Below are 16,632 nucleotides of genomic sequence, written 5' to 3' on the forward strand. Positions count from 1 at the left end.
CTGAAGCCCGCACTTCAGGCAGGGCGCCCTCTGGTGGTGGGCCAGCAGTACCTCCTCTTCTGGCGGCCCACACAGCAATGTGTACATCCAAACTCCAGCTGAGGTTTGTTGTGAAATACTTGAATAATTTTACAGTAAAGTTCAGAGTAAAGGGTCACATGCCGTTTTGTTATTTTACATAAAATACATACACTGGTTCAGCTGTGGCTTGTTTGGAGAAGCTGAGCTGCCTGTGGACGCAGGCGTCTGTGTGGAGTTCACAGCTGTTGGGTGTCCTTTTGTTCTGATGCTGACATCACTCTTCCTCTCATCACTGCTGGATAAAAATGAAGAAACAATAAATACACAAAAAGACCAAAAAAAAAAAAAAAAAAAGCGCCTGATGGTCACTGGGGCTTCACAGTTACACAATTAGTCAAAACATAATCATAAACATAAATAATCAAAGCTTCATTACCTCCATTGATGAGGTCATGTTTTTCACCTGTGTCTGTTTACAGTTTGTTTTTCTTTTATTTATTTGTTTGTCTCCACACACAAACTACTCAGAGATGTTATCCAAACTACCACTAAAACTTCAAGTGTTCTAAAGTTATCGTGCTCACAAACACACTTACTCGGAAAGTTGACTCTGCCTGGAGGTCAGTGATGTCAAGGCGTCGTCATAGCAACACAGTGATGTGGAGGAGGGGCTTGAGCAGTCGCTGAAAATTAAATTGGGGAACGAATAACATTTAGATGCAAAGACATAAATCACAAAAGTAACAATTATTCATACGGAATATGGATCTACTCACCTGACTGGGGCCCTCTGGTGGAGAGGACTGGGAGGTGCAGCAGGAGACAGAGGGCTCTCTGGGGTGACAGTCCCACTGTCTTTAGAGATAATCTCATTCTGCAGAACACAAAGCAGCAGCATTTTATCCACTCTGAGTCTCCAAAGTGTGTGTGTGTGTGTGTGTGTGTGTGCAGATCGTGTTTGCACAGATCACACCACAAATTAAACACCAGTGTGCTCAGACTCTGTTTGTGGAATCATCATTTGGCCCTCCTTCCTTTATAAGTCTTTACAATCACTTAAACGGTGAGTCTGTGTGCCACCAGTAGGTGGCATCTGTGATTTTAAAGCAACAGTGTTAAGGATTTGGGTGCATTTTCAGCAGAAATGGAATATAACATTAATAATCTGTTAATAGTGTATGTACTAAATATGACCAGTGATTGCATAATGCAATCTGCAAACTCACCACTAGATGACACTACATTTACACACTGCAGCTTTAACCTCAGCATGACTGCACATCATCCAACAGGGATTAATGAGAGTCTGATGTCCACATTAAATACTGTATCTTGACTTCCAGCTGTAGTTTATCCCTGGTGTTCCTCACCTCTGCCAGCTCGATCAGCAAGACGCTGTGCATCTGCTGCAGAGAGAAAAAGAACAAACAGTGACACAATGACACAAAAGGTCAATAATATTTTCATCTCATTGATGAATTGGAAAAAAAAAGGGTTGGGTTGTAAACTGTCACATATTCAGTTCTTGGCTGTGTGAAAAGTTTTCTCGCTGCTTTGCACACAGATCCTGGTTTCGAGGAAGACCAGGACATGATATCTTTGACTAACACTGCAAGTCAAATCCTCACAGATGAGGATGAGCAAAGCTGCTGAAGAAGCTCAGAGTTTGTCAGGGAGCATCGTACCTGTTGGAGTATCAGGTCGTACTCTTGGTGGTGTGTCACCTCCTTCATGGGGTCAGCACATGAGGGGAGCTCCTTCTCCTTGGTCACACAGAACATACTCTTTGGTGGTGTGTAACTGTTTGGAAACTGGACTTTGGCCATCACCTGCGAGTAGTCAGGTGTTTTGTGATGCACAGGCCCTTTCCTGCAAAAACAATATTATTCATCTTTTAGCTTGTTTTAAAGAAAAAATACAAACAGGAAAACTGAAACGTCAAATAAAAATCTAAAAAAAAAAAAAAAGTACAGACTCCTTGGCTCCAGACCTACACTCAACAAAAATATAAACGCAACACTTTTGGTTTTGGTCCCATTTTGTATAAGATGAACTCAAAGATCTAAAACTTTTTCCACATACACAATATCACCATTTCCCTCAAATATTGTTCACAAACCAGTCTGAATCTGTGATAATGAGCACTTCTCCTTTGCTGAGATAATCCATCCCACCTCACAGGTGTGCCATATCAAGATGCTGATTAGACACCATGATTAGTGCACAGGTGTGCCTTAGACTGCCCACAATAAAAGGCCACTCTGAAAGGTGCAGTTTTATCACACAGCACAATGCCACAGATGTCGCAAGATTTGAGGGAGCGTGCAAGTGGCATGCTGACAGCAGGAATGTCAACCAGAGCTGTTGCTCGTGTATTGAATGTTCATTTCTCTACCATAAGCCGTCTCCAAAGGCGTTTCAGAGAATTTGGCAGTACATCCAACCAGCCTCACAACCGCAGACCACGTGTAACCACACCAGCCCAGGACCTCCACATCCAGCATGTTCACCTCCAAGATCGTCTGAGACCATCCACTCAGACAGCTGCTGAAACAATCGGTTTGCATAACCAAAGAATTTCTGCACAAACAGATTCTAAAAAGCAACTGGCCCCAGACTTGTTCCAAAACTGCATTAGAAAACAGTTTCTTCAGCTTTTTAAATCTGTCAAATCAGCACCCCCTACATGCTGAAAGCACCTCCCTACATCAGGGGTGGGCACCTTGTTCCAGAAAGGGCCCAGGTTTTCTTTGCAGCCACTGACTCCACCAGGTGAGTTCACTGATTAACTGATTCCACCTGCTCAAAGTGATATTAATCAGTGAACTCACCTGGTGGAGTCAGTGGCTGCAAAGAAAACCTGCACCGTATTGGCCCTTTCTCAGACAAGGTGCCCATCCCTGCCCTACATGCTGAAAGCAGTTCAAGCCAACAGGTCAATACATTTTTCATTCCCCCAGCAGCCTTTATTTAGACAATGATTGGGATTACCAGCTTAGTCATTAGTCTCCTTTACCTCCTCCTCAGCTTCCAGTTGTGGCACATTTTGACAGTCTTTACATTCACAAAGCGCAATACACTTGAGCCCAGCAAGAAATGGACATTTCTGCCCAGTTGCAGTCTTTATCCTTGCAGAATAGATGTGTTAGGTGCCTCACTTCTGCTGGTGCCAGTTCCTGCTTATACATGATTTGCTGTAAACATCCATTTCTCACTGGGTCCATGGCAGGAGACTTTGCATGGTGACTCTAACACCATACAATAGTTTGGTACCTTGCTCTCAGGACACGTTGCTGAAAGGCATCCTCAGTGGGAAGTAGCATCGAAGATGCTTTGGCTGTCATAGTGGCAAGTATGTACCATCGCTCATCTAATGTGGAAGCGGTTTTTCTTTTCTGTCCGTAAAGAAGAATGAAGGTCCTTGCTCACTGCAGGTACTCTGATGTATGGAATGTCTCTAAACTGGAGTGAGTGTCAATGTTCTTAACCAAGGTGGTATAGGCCACCTTGGTTAAGACCTTGGTTGTTGACAGTGATACTGGTATTCCAACAGCTTCTAGTTCATAGTAGGCTAAGCTTGTCTTGAGGATTGCTGACAATGTGAACCAATTTCTTCTCAGCTGAGAACGACAGTTGGGTCTTCTTCCTGGAAAGTGGCTATGATTAGATTGCACCATTCTACAGAGATGCCTGGATTTCACCATTGTACTGTGTGCTGTTCAACAGAATATGTGCTGTTGGGCAAATTCTTATTTCCACACAAAGAACCTACCAGCCAATCATGATCACTATTAAACTGAGACCTTAACAGACATCTGTAACTTATAGTTGCCATCCCAACGGCAGACAAAATTATAAGGCAGGATCAAATCAGAACTAAAGATTTAGTAAATCATGAAACATTCTCCCATCTTAAACTGAGCTCATGCCCACTATAGTCCATTTCCTGTTATCTGATAGTAGGTGTGGTTTTCTGCACACCTTGGTTGCATTGAGTGGTTAATTGGGTTACTGATGCCTTTTGAATAAGCTCAATTTACTCTGGCCCTTCTGACTTCTGCTGCTGTCAAGGCATTTTCATTCTGAACCACCGTGGACTCTATGTTCTTTTTTAAAGACCTCTGTCTATAGACCAAGGACATGATTGTGTGAAAATCCCAAATCAGTTTGTGAAATATTCAATCCAACCAGTCTGTCACACCAACCGAGCCATATCAGTCAATATACAAACGTCATATACAAATATTACAAAAACATTCAGGTCCTTGAACTTCAGCAGCTTCTCTTTCTACTACACGACTGGCTGATTTCATAATGAAAAGTTGAACAGGTGTACCTAATCAAGCACCCACTGAGCCTAACATCAAAGACACACAGCCCTTATCAAAGTAATAACTCAAATTTTAAATAGGGTTGTAATAAATGAATCCATTTTTGAATACGGTAATCAACATTTCATAAAATGTCAGATTATATCAAGCTTAATTTATACAAATAGTAATGTACTGTATTGCAGATCCTTCAAAAGCTCTGCAAAACTGAGTTACTGTGCAAGACTAGTGAAGGCAGCCATCAAGACGATGACAACTCTGGGAGTTGTACTGGGGATGTGTCTGGAAAGACTGGGTGTTGCTCAACCTTTTGTTCTTGGATTATCAGTTACAGTGGAGGAATGGAACAGAGGACATGAATACAAGATGTTAAGTCATATCTAGGATTCAGTCTCCCAAGTGCCCTCTTGGCAAACTGTAGCTGTAATTTGACATCTGGTGCCACTCCACCATGAAGCTGCAAAGCAACAGACAAAAGCTGCACCATGCAGTTCCTCCATTTACGGTACACAGAGAGAAACCAATACCCGCTGACTCGTCTTGGTTTCTAGTGGCTTCCCTCACTCATTTCCTCCTTGTGCAGACAGTTTATGAGAACTGCCTACTGTGGAGAGGTATATCATCAAATACCATACTGTTTGTATTACTTAATGATTGATACAAAAATCAAATGACATTCATTTATAGTCACCTGACTTGTCTAAAGAATAACGGTTGCGGTATTTACACAGAGAGAAGCCAATGCCCCCTGATTTCCTGTTAATCCAATAACTATTCAACTTACATGTTATGTCTACTCATTTTATTTCCATAACTTCTGATATCCAAGTAAACATCATGGGGAAAAAAGCAAAACTGTCCAACATTTACTTCTGAATGCATTTGAATTCTGAAGTTCAAAATCACTCATGAACATGAATGCTGACCAGGTCTGTACAACTTTCAGCCTTGTCCAGTGACTTAAAAACTAAAAAGGAATACAATGAAATACAAATGTATATATAATGTTAACCATTTTATTTGTAAGAATTCCTTCATCGACGCCTTCTGTCTGGACTGCTGCGCCTTCGCCCCCCACTCCTGCAAAAGATAAAAGGCAAATTTTTTAATCAAGTTCAGTTATTGAAAAAGTAGTATAATAGTCGTAATATTTCAGCTGCATACCTCCTCTTGTTCTTGGGGGGCCCTCTGACAAACCCCCAGTCAACGCTGATGGGCTGACCCATTAGGTCCTGACCATTCAGCCCTTCCATGGCAGCCTGGGCCTCTTTGTAAGTTTCATACTCCACCAGTGCATAACCCTGGACACAGGGAAGGGGATCGTATGTGACTTAATGTACATTTGTAAGATAATTAGTTATTCAGCATCACTTTCTCCCATATGAAATATTACCAAATGAAGAGAAACTGCTCACTGAGGTCATAATAACCTGCAGACAGACTGGGGCAATGGTACTGGTCAGGATACGCTCAATAATTACAGGGCCGAGGTTTCCAACCACTGTTAACATCTTGATCAACCTTATACATTTTATTCCCAAGAAGCTTTTCTGTCATCCAGTGACCCACAGTGATAATGTACAATTATGCCCAATTCAGTCCTGACACTCCCCACTTACATACTTTCATTTCGTTTGCTCAGAAGATCCACCACATTAAGTGTTGTTCCAAACATGACCTGCAATAATTAACTCAATATTGTTAATACTGAACTATTGTTAATAAAAAAATTAAATGTCTCAACTATTGTGATAATCAAAATAGTTAAGTTTTTTTTTTTTGCTTTTTAATATCTATATTATCAGATTTTGGCTTCTTAAGTGTGGATACCTTGTGGCAGAGGTGGGACGAAGTCACTGTCAAGTCATTCTCAAATCATGAATCAGCAAGTCCCAAGTCAAGTCTCAACTCAGCTTGCAAACAATTGGTGGTCATTATGACTTTATTGTTCTGTTTGATGATCTCTCGTGTACAGCAATTTTGTACTTTCTGTCTAAAGGGCCGTGTAAATAAGTTGGTTATTATTATAATGAACTGCTGGAATGTTTAGTATACTCTGCATGATAATATTTCTGTACCAGTGCACTCAAGAGAAAACAAAGAAGTTTATTTAAAAACTGAACACTAAAACCTTTTGTTCTTACCTTCAGGTAGCCTGTTCTGCGGTCAAGGTTCAGATGCAAGTTTTTAATCTCTCCAAACTCTGAAAACTTATCATGGATGTCCTCCTCTGTTGCTTCTTCGTGTACACCAGTCACAAACAGAATCCAGCCCTCCACAGCTATACGGCCAAGACAATAACATGAAACATTTAGTATCATGTTAAAGTTGAGGGTCAGATTTGCAAACACACACACACACACACACACACACACACACACACACACACACACACACACACACACACACACACACACACACACACACACACACACACACACACACACACACACACACACACACACACACACACACACACAGCCAGGTACGACAGCCCAAGTCCCTTCATCATGTCCAGAAGGCTGGGGAAGTTTGTTGAGTGGGCAATCTCATTCTGGGTTAGCCAGTAGAAGGCCCTCAGTGAGGCAGTCGGAGTCAAGACTTAAAACCTATTTTTATTCTTTTTCTAATGAGAAGTTTTATTTTATTATGTTTTATTCTTTTACTTCTGTTTTTAATTAGGTATTTGAATTTTTTATTTTATTTATTTTAATTTTTTATGTTGAACTGTTCTGTGTGAGGCACTTTGAGACAGCTTTTGTTGTAATTTGGCTCTTTATAAGATGATTAAATTGAAACTGAACAACATTTATTCAGTCTTAAAGTAAATAAATATGAAATTGGTTACTTGATCCTTAAACTCTGGACATAAACAGAAATAAAATCTGTTAGTTTTTGTCAAAAGCATTTCCTTTCAGACATTATTACTGGCATGAATGTATTTCCACACCTAGCTGAGCTGTTGCAGATGTGCTGCAGGTCAGGTTTATAAAGAATGCAAGACGTCTCATTTTGGGAGGAAACAACAGTTTAGTCGATTGTAGTTTATTGTCTGTATTGCGACGTTTGTAAGAGGTGTCATTTTATTTAAAGCGGCGATTCGTTTTGAAGTTATTAATTCCGAGCGGACTTGCGCAGTGTTTAAAGCTGTGACAACGGAACGGAGGAGGATTCTTGTTACTCGACTGCAACAAGACAAGGGTCCCAGTCCGTGACTTTAATCCACACAAAAGTGACTCATGATATTTTAATGGCTTTCAGAGGGGTTAAGAAGCAGACTTACGGTTCCGCTTATGAAGAGCAGCGAATCAAAGAGCCACGAGCCATTGAATTGAAGCATTGCGATTCATGCTTCATACTGGAGTCAGGCTGCAAAAAACGGTTGATTACAGACGCTGTATTGAAAATCATAATGGTCCAAAATAAGCGTAACAAGCCTCTAAAGGATCTCTGTGTAGTTGTTTTGGTGCGCACCAGAGTACAACTACTGCAGCATATCATCCACACAGCAGAGAAGGTGACCGTCTGCAGTTTGCCATCCCCACAGGACCTGTACGCCTCCAGGGCCCTGACGTGAGCAAACTTTTTGTCATCCTTCCCTCTGGCAGGCAGCTGACATCCATCAGGTCCAAAACCCCAAGACACAAAAACAGCTTCTTTCCCTCTGCAGCTAGACTAATAAATAATTCCCGAGTAGACATGGGCCAATAACCGGTTTCATGGTATACCGCGGTATGAAAAAGCCACGGTATCAACACCACTGAAATTTTCCGTTATACCATCCTTATGGTACAACCCCTGGCAAAAATGATGGAATCACCGGCCTCGGAGGATGTTCATTCAGTTGTTTATTTTGTAGAAAAAAAAAGCAGATCACAGACATGACAAAACTAAAGTCATTTCAAATGGCAACTTTCTGGCTTTAAGAAACTATAAGAAATCAGGACAAAAAAAAATTGTGGCAGTCAGTAACGGTTACTTTTTTAGACCAAGCAGAGGGGAAAAAAAATATGGACTCACTCAATTCTGAGGAAAAAATTATGGAATCATAAAAAACAAAAGAACGCTCCAACACATCACTAGTATTTTGTTGCACCACCTCTGGCTTTTATAACAGCTTGCAGTCTCTGAGGCATGGACTTAATGAGTGACAAACAGTACTCTTCATCAATCTGGCTCCAACTTTCTCTGATTGCTGTTGCCAGATCAGCTTTGCAGGTTGGAGCCTTGTCATGGACCATTTTCTTCAACTTCCACCAAAGATTTTCAATTGGATTCAGATCCGGACTATTTGCAGGCCATGACATTGACCCTATGTGTCTTTTTGCAAGGAATGTTTTCACAGTTTTTGCTCTATGGCAAGATGCATTATCATCTTGAAAAATGATTTCATCATCCCCAAACATCCTTTCAATTGATGGGATAAGAAAAGTGTCCAAAATATCAACGTAAACTTGTGCATTTATTGATGATGTAATGACAGCCATCTCCCCAGTGCCTTTACCTGACATGCAGCCCCATATCATCAATGACTGTGGAAATTTACATGTTCTCTTCAGGCAGTCATCTTTATAAATCTCATTGGAACGGCACCAAACAAAAGTTCCAGCATCATCACCTTGCCCAATGCAGATTCGAGATTCATCACTGAATATGACTTTCATCCAGTCATCCACAGTCCACGATTGCGTTTCCTTAGCCCATTGTAACCTTGTTTTTTTCTGTTTAGGTGTTAATGATGGCTTTCGTTTAGCTTTTCTGTATGTAAATCCCATTTCCTTTAGGCGGTTTCTTACAGTTCGGTCACAGACGTTGACTCCAGTTTCCTCCCATTCGTTCCTCATTTGTTTTGTTGTGCATTTTCGATTTTTGAGACATACTGCTTTAAGTTTTCTGTCTTGACGCTTTGATGTCTTCCTTGGTCTACCAGTATGTTTGCCTTTAACAACCTTCCCATGTTGTGTTTGGTCCAGAGTTTAGACACAGCAGACTGTGAACAACCAACATCTTTTGCAACACTACGTGATGATTTACCCTCTTTTAAGAGTTTGATAATCCTCTCCTTTGTTTCAATTGACATCTCTTGTGTTGGAGCCATGATTCATGTCAGTCCACTTGGTGCAACAGCTCTCCAAGGTGTGATCACTCCTTTTTAGATGCAGACTAACGAGCAGATCTGATTTGATGCAGGTGTTAGTTTTGGGGATGACAATTTACAGGGTGATTCCATAATTTATTCCTCAGAATTGAGTGAGTCCATATTTTTTTCCCTCTGCTTGGTCTAAAAAAGTAACCGTTACTGACTGCCACAATTATTTTTCCTGATTTCTTATAGTGTTTCTTAAAGCCAGAAAGTTGCCATTTGAAATGACTTTAGTTTTGTGTCATGTCTGTGATCTGCTTTTTTTCTACAAAATTAAACAACTGAATGAACATCCTCCGAGGCTGGTGATTCCATAATTATTGCCAGGGGTTGTATGAGCTGTTTATGAGAATTCTTGACAGGCAGATCAGAGGCAGCCGCTGCTGCCCTCCCCCCTGGCGCACACCTCTGTCTCTGTTTACAAACCGGCAGCTAACATTAGCTAGCTCTGCATCATGGCTGAAGGAGGCGAAGCTTGCACATAACTTTTCGCTCCATCTAAAAGGTCCAAGTCGGCCTTTTCATTTTATTTTCCGCATAATAGCCCTTCAAACCAAAAATGGTGGCAACAAAGCACCGTAGCTATGGCCTGTGTCGAACTCGGAGTGATTCAAGATACCCACAAAGGATTACATGGAAGAAGTAAACTTTATCTCATCTTTGAAACCACTGAGAAGTACAAGCAGTGGACTTGAGTTGTGCTTGTGGTCGACCACATTTCTCCCACAAATATGTCAAGAAGGACAAATACATCTATTCCAAGCACTTTGTTGGTGAAGTTGGGCCAAGTATTGAGCATCTGGAGTCCTGGACCTTATTCCAGCCACGTTTCTCCCTAAGTAAGTAAGTCATGTTTCCCATGGGGCAGATGCTACATGTCTAAAAGAGAGACTATCACTTGGTATCGTCTCTCAAGTTATCAGTGTGGTATAGTGCTCATAGCAGTAGACATCGTGTCAGTTAGTGCACCTGAATCACGCACGCTTCATATCCAAATAGCCATAATGTTGTTAAAGTACATTTTAATGCTCTACATAATACCGTGAAACCGCACTATTTTTGCACATGGTTGTCATATCGCCCAAATCTGATACCGGGCCATGCCTATTCCAGAGATCCCCACTTACCTTGCCCCCACCACCTCCACTTCCACAAAGTACAACTTGGTCACCCCTGCACTGAAAGGTACTGTACACCGGTTTAACTGTATAATGGTTACATTTATTTCAGAGTGAATATAGTTTTGCCTATTTGACTCTTTTACTTCTTACAGAAGTGGTTTTTACTTTTCCTTGTTATTTATGCACCAACACCACCAGACCAAATTCCTTGTATGTGTGAACTTACTTGGCAATAAAACTGATTCAACCGTTTGTGCTAAAGCTTGTCCAACAAACTGCCAGCAGTACAAATGGAACCGAATCAAATATGAACGTTTCCACAGAAGATAAGGTGTACGCGGACAGGGCATCTGCATATATAATAATGCCCACCCACTCTCTACAGTGGAAGCAATTTGGCGGGAGAGTGTTGCACAAGGACATTTAAACATAAATAAGAGAAACTAAGAACCAAACCATAAACTGTTTGATGTATGGCAGCACTATCACAACATAGACTATTCAGATACCTTAGCTGTATCTAACCTATATATTCGCTTACATCTCTGTGGGCCTGGTTCATCTCCATCCTGTTCAACGCTCTCATAGTCCTCTTTGACTCTGGACCTGGCTCCCTCCTCTGAAAACAGCATAACAAAGAAAATGTTAGCTGATAAACAAAGGAATGAAAATGTGTGAAATGTGCTTTATATCAGTGACAACTCACCTGAGCCAAAGCCACGTCCTTTCCTTTTCTTGGCCTTTTCTTTTAACTTGTGAATACTTTCTGTGGTAGAAAAGAACACCAAGGTCATGCATGTAAGTGTAATACCTTACTTGTGCTGGTGAATAGTTTTCCAAACAGGGAAATATAAAATATAATTTTAAGGAGCTGTCCCAATTTCATGGGCCAGTAATGACCCAATGCCGGCAAGCCAGTCTGCACCCTGTGATGACAATATGAGCTCCAAAACTGAAAGATGTTTCAGTGTTGATAAAAGAGTGAAGAATTTCAGCTTGTAGTAATATATATTGTATCCCTGCAACAGACTGACATCCTGTCCAGGGTGTACTCCGCTTCACTCCCTATGATGGCTGGGATAGGTTCCACCACTGAACTCTACACTATGTGGAATGGGCCCGATCGATCACTGTACCTTGATTGGCCGCTGAGGCGCGAGTGAGTGTGTTGTGTCAAATGAAAATTATGTGTGACTGTGTGTGTCAAATGAACACATTATGTGTGTGTGTGTGGGGGGCTTTGTGCGTGTTCATAAGCATATAATATGATAGAAAGTATTCAAATAGTGTTGCATTGCAAGAGCTTATGATGTCCATAGATTTAACAAGTTTTTGTTTCTATTTATTTTAGAAATCTATCAAAAACTACACTGCCTGTACAAGTCATTCCACATAGTGCATAGTTCAGTGGGTTCCACCCCCCCCCACCTCCCCCGGTGACCTTTAATTGGAGTTAGAGGTTGAAGGTGAGTGAGTGACTATATACAATTTCATTTATTCTAGTTCAACACGGATGAAACAACAGATCTAGAATTAAACCCATGCAGACACTGGAAAACAAATTACACAAAAAGGATTGGAGCATTGACCCTATTTATATTATAATAGCCAAGTGGCCTCTGTGTCCGCGCGAGTGTGGCTTTGATCACGCAAAAACCGGGGAGAGCTGACATTTAGCGTTAGGCACGCTTACGTGTTTTGGGTCAAGGATGAACACTGCAAAAACGGAACGTTGATAGGACAAATCGTATTTTTGGTGAAATCAGCAATTTTAACTAACCAATGAACAGTGGATGCTGTGCTGCAATGCACCATGGGAGTTTGGGGTTTTGAGATTTTACATGCTATTGTCGTTTATGTTTGTTTAACATTGTAACAGTCTAACATTAACATTATTAATTTATTGTGTTTTCATAGCTCAATTGGTTGAAAATGAAAACACTTATTTCCATTGTGGTCCATTTAAAAATCAAATGACAAACTAGAAGTAATAATAAAATAAAAATACCTGATAAAATTAATGTGTGTACGATTACAACCTAAACAATTTATAAATACTTCAAGACAGTAAATTAACATTACAAATTACATAATTAACAGGAAGAAAAAGGGCTGAGATGTAGAGATTACTTTTAACTGAGTCTAAAGGGCATAATTTTCAAATTTTTAATATAAAAAGCTTGCATTTTTTGTTTTGTTTTTTGATGTCCTAAAAAAATTTGTAACATGTAAAAATGTCAAGGGGTTCACAAACTTTCAAGCAGCATTGTATATTAGCCAAGGTGAGCAATACAAAATTCTATTTATACATAGCATAGCTGTGTTGGGTATTATGGCTTGGACTAGAACTTAAACCAAGTTTTGTGTTTTTCTGCTTCAGACTATGACCCACTGCAGAGGGTGAGACACTGTGTGGCAGGGTGTCGAACGTTTCATCCAGTGGCTTGGGTTTAAATCCCAATGATTGTATTTTTTCCTCCTACTTCAGGTATTAAATGACTGTAGAAAAGTTAGAAAAATAGATCATTTGAAATATTTTGAAAACACATTCTGGGTTTTAGAACCACAGAAATTATTTAAGATCATTATCAGTTCAAAAGGTAATTTCGGCTTCACATTTTGAAATATTGCGAACTCTCGAGGTGTGCGATTTTGTCAGAGATTCACGAGGGACAATTTCTGGGTTGTAAGTCGCAATCTTTTTGGTTCTTTGTGTGGGAATCTGTAGTATGATCTCTTGATCCCAAACACCTTATCCTTCCCAGATGAGTTGCCGCAAAATGGGAGTGTCACAAAAACTAACAACCACTAGTTTGACTATAAACCAAAGTATGAACCACTTTCCTTTTCTCCACACCAGTTAATTTTGGTGAATCACAAAAACAAATTACAACTATTTTGATAATCTTTGAGTCTTTTTTTCAATCCCAATAAATATCTATTTTTATTTCAGCTTCTTAAATGTGAATACAAGCTGCTTCCCTCCTATCTGACAGCAGAGTATCTTTGAGATGTGGACCAAACAAGAAGATGATGAAGATGAAGAATGATCTGTATAACACTGATCGGTATCTTTCATAATTTTTAAACATTATAGACCTAACCGCTAATCAAGAAAATCGATTAATCGATAATGAAAGTAACTTAGTTCGTTGCAGCCCTAGTAAACACTTGAGACTAGCATGCTAACGAGTGATGGCACAACTCTAGCAGTTCTTTTAGCTGTAGAAAGTAACACGCCATTGCTATAAATACAACTGATTACCCGCTTTTATATAAGTGTACAATAACAGCCTTACCATAAGCGCGGTAGCACTTTTGAATGACCATTCACAGCCTCATTAGCTTAGCCTGTTAGCATGTGCTGGGCCTACCACCACGCACTTTGCGAATTTTAGACCTTATTCGCTTTAGATGTGGAACTCTGTATTCTCACAGAATATAAACGTTAACATTTGAGAAAGCAAATCTGTACGCATTAAATATTACGAACCGTCACCATCCTCGTCCATAGGAAAGTCTTCTCCTCCCGCTTCATGAAGATCCAAAACGTCCGCCATGATGCTGTGTGAAAAGAATGAACGCCGTTTCTTCTTCTGCTCCCGGCAGCGCTCCACAGTTTAAGAAACGTTATTGCCATCTGGTGGCCTCGCGCTTACTCACACAAGTACGAGGGGCGATTGAGGAGTTTTGAGCCTGACTCAGAAAAGTAGGGCATGGTTCTCCATCTTTTCCATGCTGACAAACCAACATATCGCAACACTGCACCCAGTGAGCCAAAGCTTCACACATTTTGTGTGCTTGCGCGCGTGTGTGTAACAAAGCTGCCTCAAGGCGCTTCACATAAGCAAGGTCTAATATTACCAACCCCTAGAGCACGCACACAGGCGACAGTGATAAGGAAAAATGCCCTCTGATGATACTGAGGAAGAAACTTCAAGCAGACCAGACTCAGAGGGGTGACTCTCTGCTTAGGCCATTCTAACAGTTACAAGGTTTTTTACAAAAGCTTGACAAAGGTGAAGAAACAGAAAACAACATGACACAATAACAAAAGTATATGTATTTGATGAGAAGTCCACGAAGGTGGTTATGCCACAGGCAGGGGTCATTAAGCAGTCCTCTTGCTGTCAGTGGACCCGTTCCCGTGGCAATGTCCATTCCAAACGCATACTGCAGCGTGCAGTCTTTCAGTCCGGCACTCTGCAGTATCCATCCCACTATCCATACCTCAGACAGAGAGAAAAAGAGCAGAATCAGTCTCCTAGAAACAGTACACCTAAGGTATAATTCATCAGCAGTAAATTGACAGGACAGCAGATAAAATGCTAAGGTGATCGCCGGCTGCTAGCCCTAAGATTCACTAACAGACCCAGAATTTAGATAAAATTGAGGCAGAGATCGGTTTCATTACTAATAAAATGAATTTAAAAGGATAGGAATCATAGTTCCACACTGGTACTACCAGTGACAGCCATAATACCAGTACCATGTCAGTGCACTAGCCATAGGAAAGAGAGAATAAATGCATTTTAAGTCTGGACTTGAAAGTCTATACAGAATCTGACTGTTTTATCTCCATAGGGAGATCACTCCACAAAACAGGTGCACAATAAGAGAAGGCTCTGTGCCCGCAGACTTTTTATTCACCCTTGGGACACAAAGCAGTCCAGTGCCCTGAGAATGGAGATCCCGTGCCAGTACGTAGAGTTTAATGAAGTCAGCTAAGTAGGGAGGTGCCTTAAAATCCTACCCCACAGTAACAGGAATCCAATGAAGAGATGCCAAGATGGGTGTAATGTGGTTGAACTTTCTGCTTCCTGTCAAGAGTCTGGCAGCAGCGTTTTGAACCAACTGGAGAGCCCTAATGCTGGACTGCAGTAAACCAGAAAATAGAACATTGCAGTAGTCCAATTTAGAAGAAATAAATGCATGAATCAGGGTCTCTGCATCAGGCATAGACAAGATGGGATGAATCTTTGCTATACAGTGTTTGCTTACAGTGTTCTCAATGGTTTCAAGTGTATTCTTTTGTGTTTTGCACCTGATTTGTCTATGACACATGATATTAATGTGTGTGTATTTCTGTATTCGCTCCTTCACGGGTGCTACTTGTAACAGTAAATCCTGGTTGGTCCCCACTTACTCCGCTAGGGCAGAAAAGGTGGCCAGTAACCGAGTTACTCCCTAGAGTTACATTATAAGCATACAATAATAATAATAATAATAATAATAATATAACTCTATGGTTTCTCTATTTCATTGGCTGAGAGTTGTTTGCACTGCAGAGCTTCCGATTGGCTCACATAGATGCAAGCGAATTATAGCACTGGCTCCTATGTTGCTGTGCTCATTTTTAATGCATATTTGTTTTTCACAGTATAAAATCACTCACTCTCACTCATCTTCACTGTTTATCTGGGATCAGGTCGCGGGGGAAACAGCTCTAGCAGGGGAACCCAGACATCCTTTCCTGTGCCACATTGACCACCTCTGACTGGGGGATCCCAAGGGCATCTGTGGAGATGTAATCTCTCCACCTAGTCCTGGGTCTTCCAGGAGGTCTCCTCCCAGATGGACGTGCCTGGAACACTTCCTTAGGGAGGCGCCCAGCGGGCATCTTTACCAGATGCCTGAACCACTTCAGCTGGCTCCTTGTAATGCGAAGGAGCAGCGGCTCTACTCCGAGCTCCCCATAGATGACTGAGCTTCTCACCCTACTCTAAGGGAGACAACAGCCACCCTCCTAAGGAAGCCCATTTCGGCTGCTTGTACCCGCAATCTAGTTCTTTCGGTCATGACCCAACCCTCATGACCATAGTTGAGAGTAGGAACGAAGTCTGACCAGTAGATCAAGAGCTTCACCGTTTGGCTCAACTCCCTTTTCGTCACAACAGTACGGTAGCGCGAATGCAACGCTGTCCCTGCTGTGCAGATTCTCCGGCCAATCTCCCGTTCCATTGTTCCCTCACTTGTGAACAAGATCCCAAGGTACTTCAGCTACTTCACTTGGGGC

General features: G+C 41.2%; 1 protein-coding gene across 1 annotated transcript; it reads right to left on the reverse strand.

Annotated features, from left to right (window-relative positions):
* Positions 1 to 5,352: 5,352 nt before the first annotated feature.
* rbm8a (RNA binding motif protein 8A) lies at positions 5,353 to 14,268 on the reverse strand. Its single transcript, XM_034174250.1, has 6 exons — positions 14,110 to 14,268; positions 11,323 to 11,382; positions 11,158 to 11,235; positions 6,497 to 6,633; positions 5,517 to 5,653; positions 5,353 to 5,432 (listed from the first exon to the last, which is right to left on the reverse strand). The coding sequence occupies exons 1-6, from the start codon at positions 14,174 to 14,176 to the stop codon at positions 5,387 to 5,389; spliced, it is 525 nt and encodes a 174-aa protein (XP_034030141.1). The 5' UTR covers positions 14,177 to 14,268; the 3' UTR covers positions 5,353 to 5,386.
* Positions 14,269 to 16,632: the final 2,364 nt, after the last annotated feature.

This window comes from Thalassophryne amazonica, chromosome 7 (genome assembly GCF_902500255.1).
Source record: "Thalassophryne amazonica chromosome 7, fThaAma1.1, whole genome shotgun sequence".
NCBI classification, from domain to species: Eukaryota; Metazoa; Chordata; class Actinopteri; order Batrachoidiformes; family Batrachoididae; genus Thalassophryne; species Thalassophryne amazonica.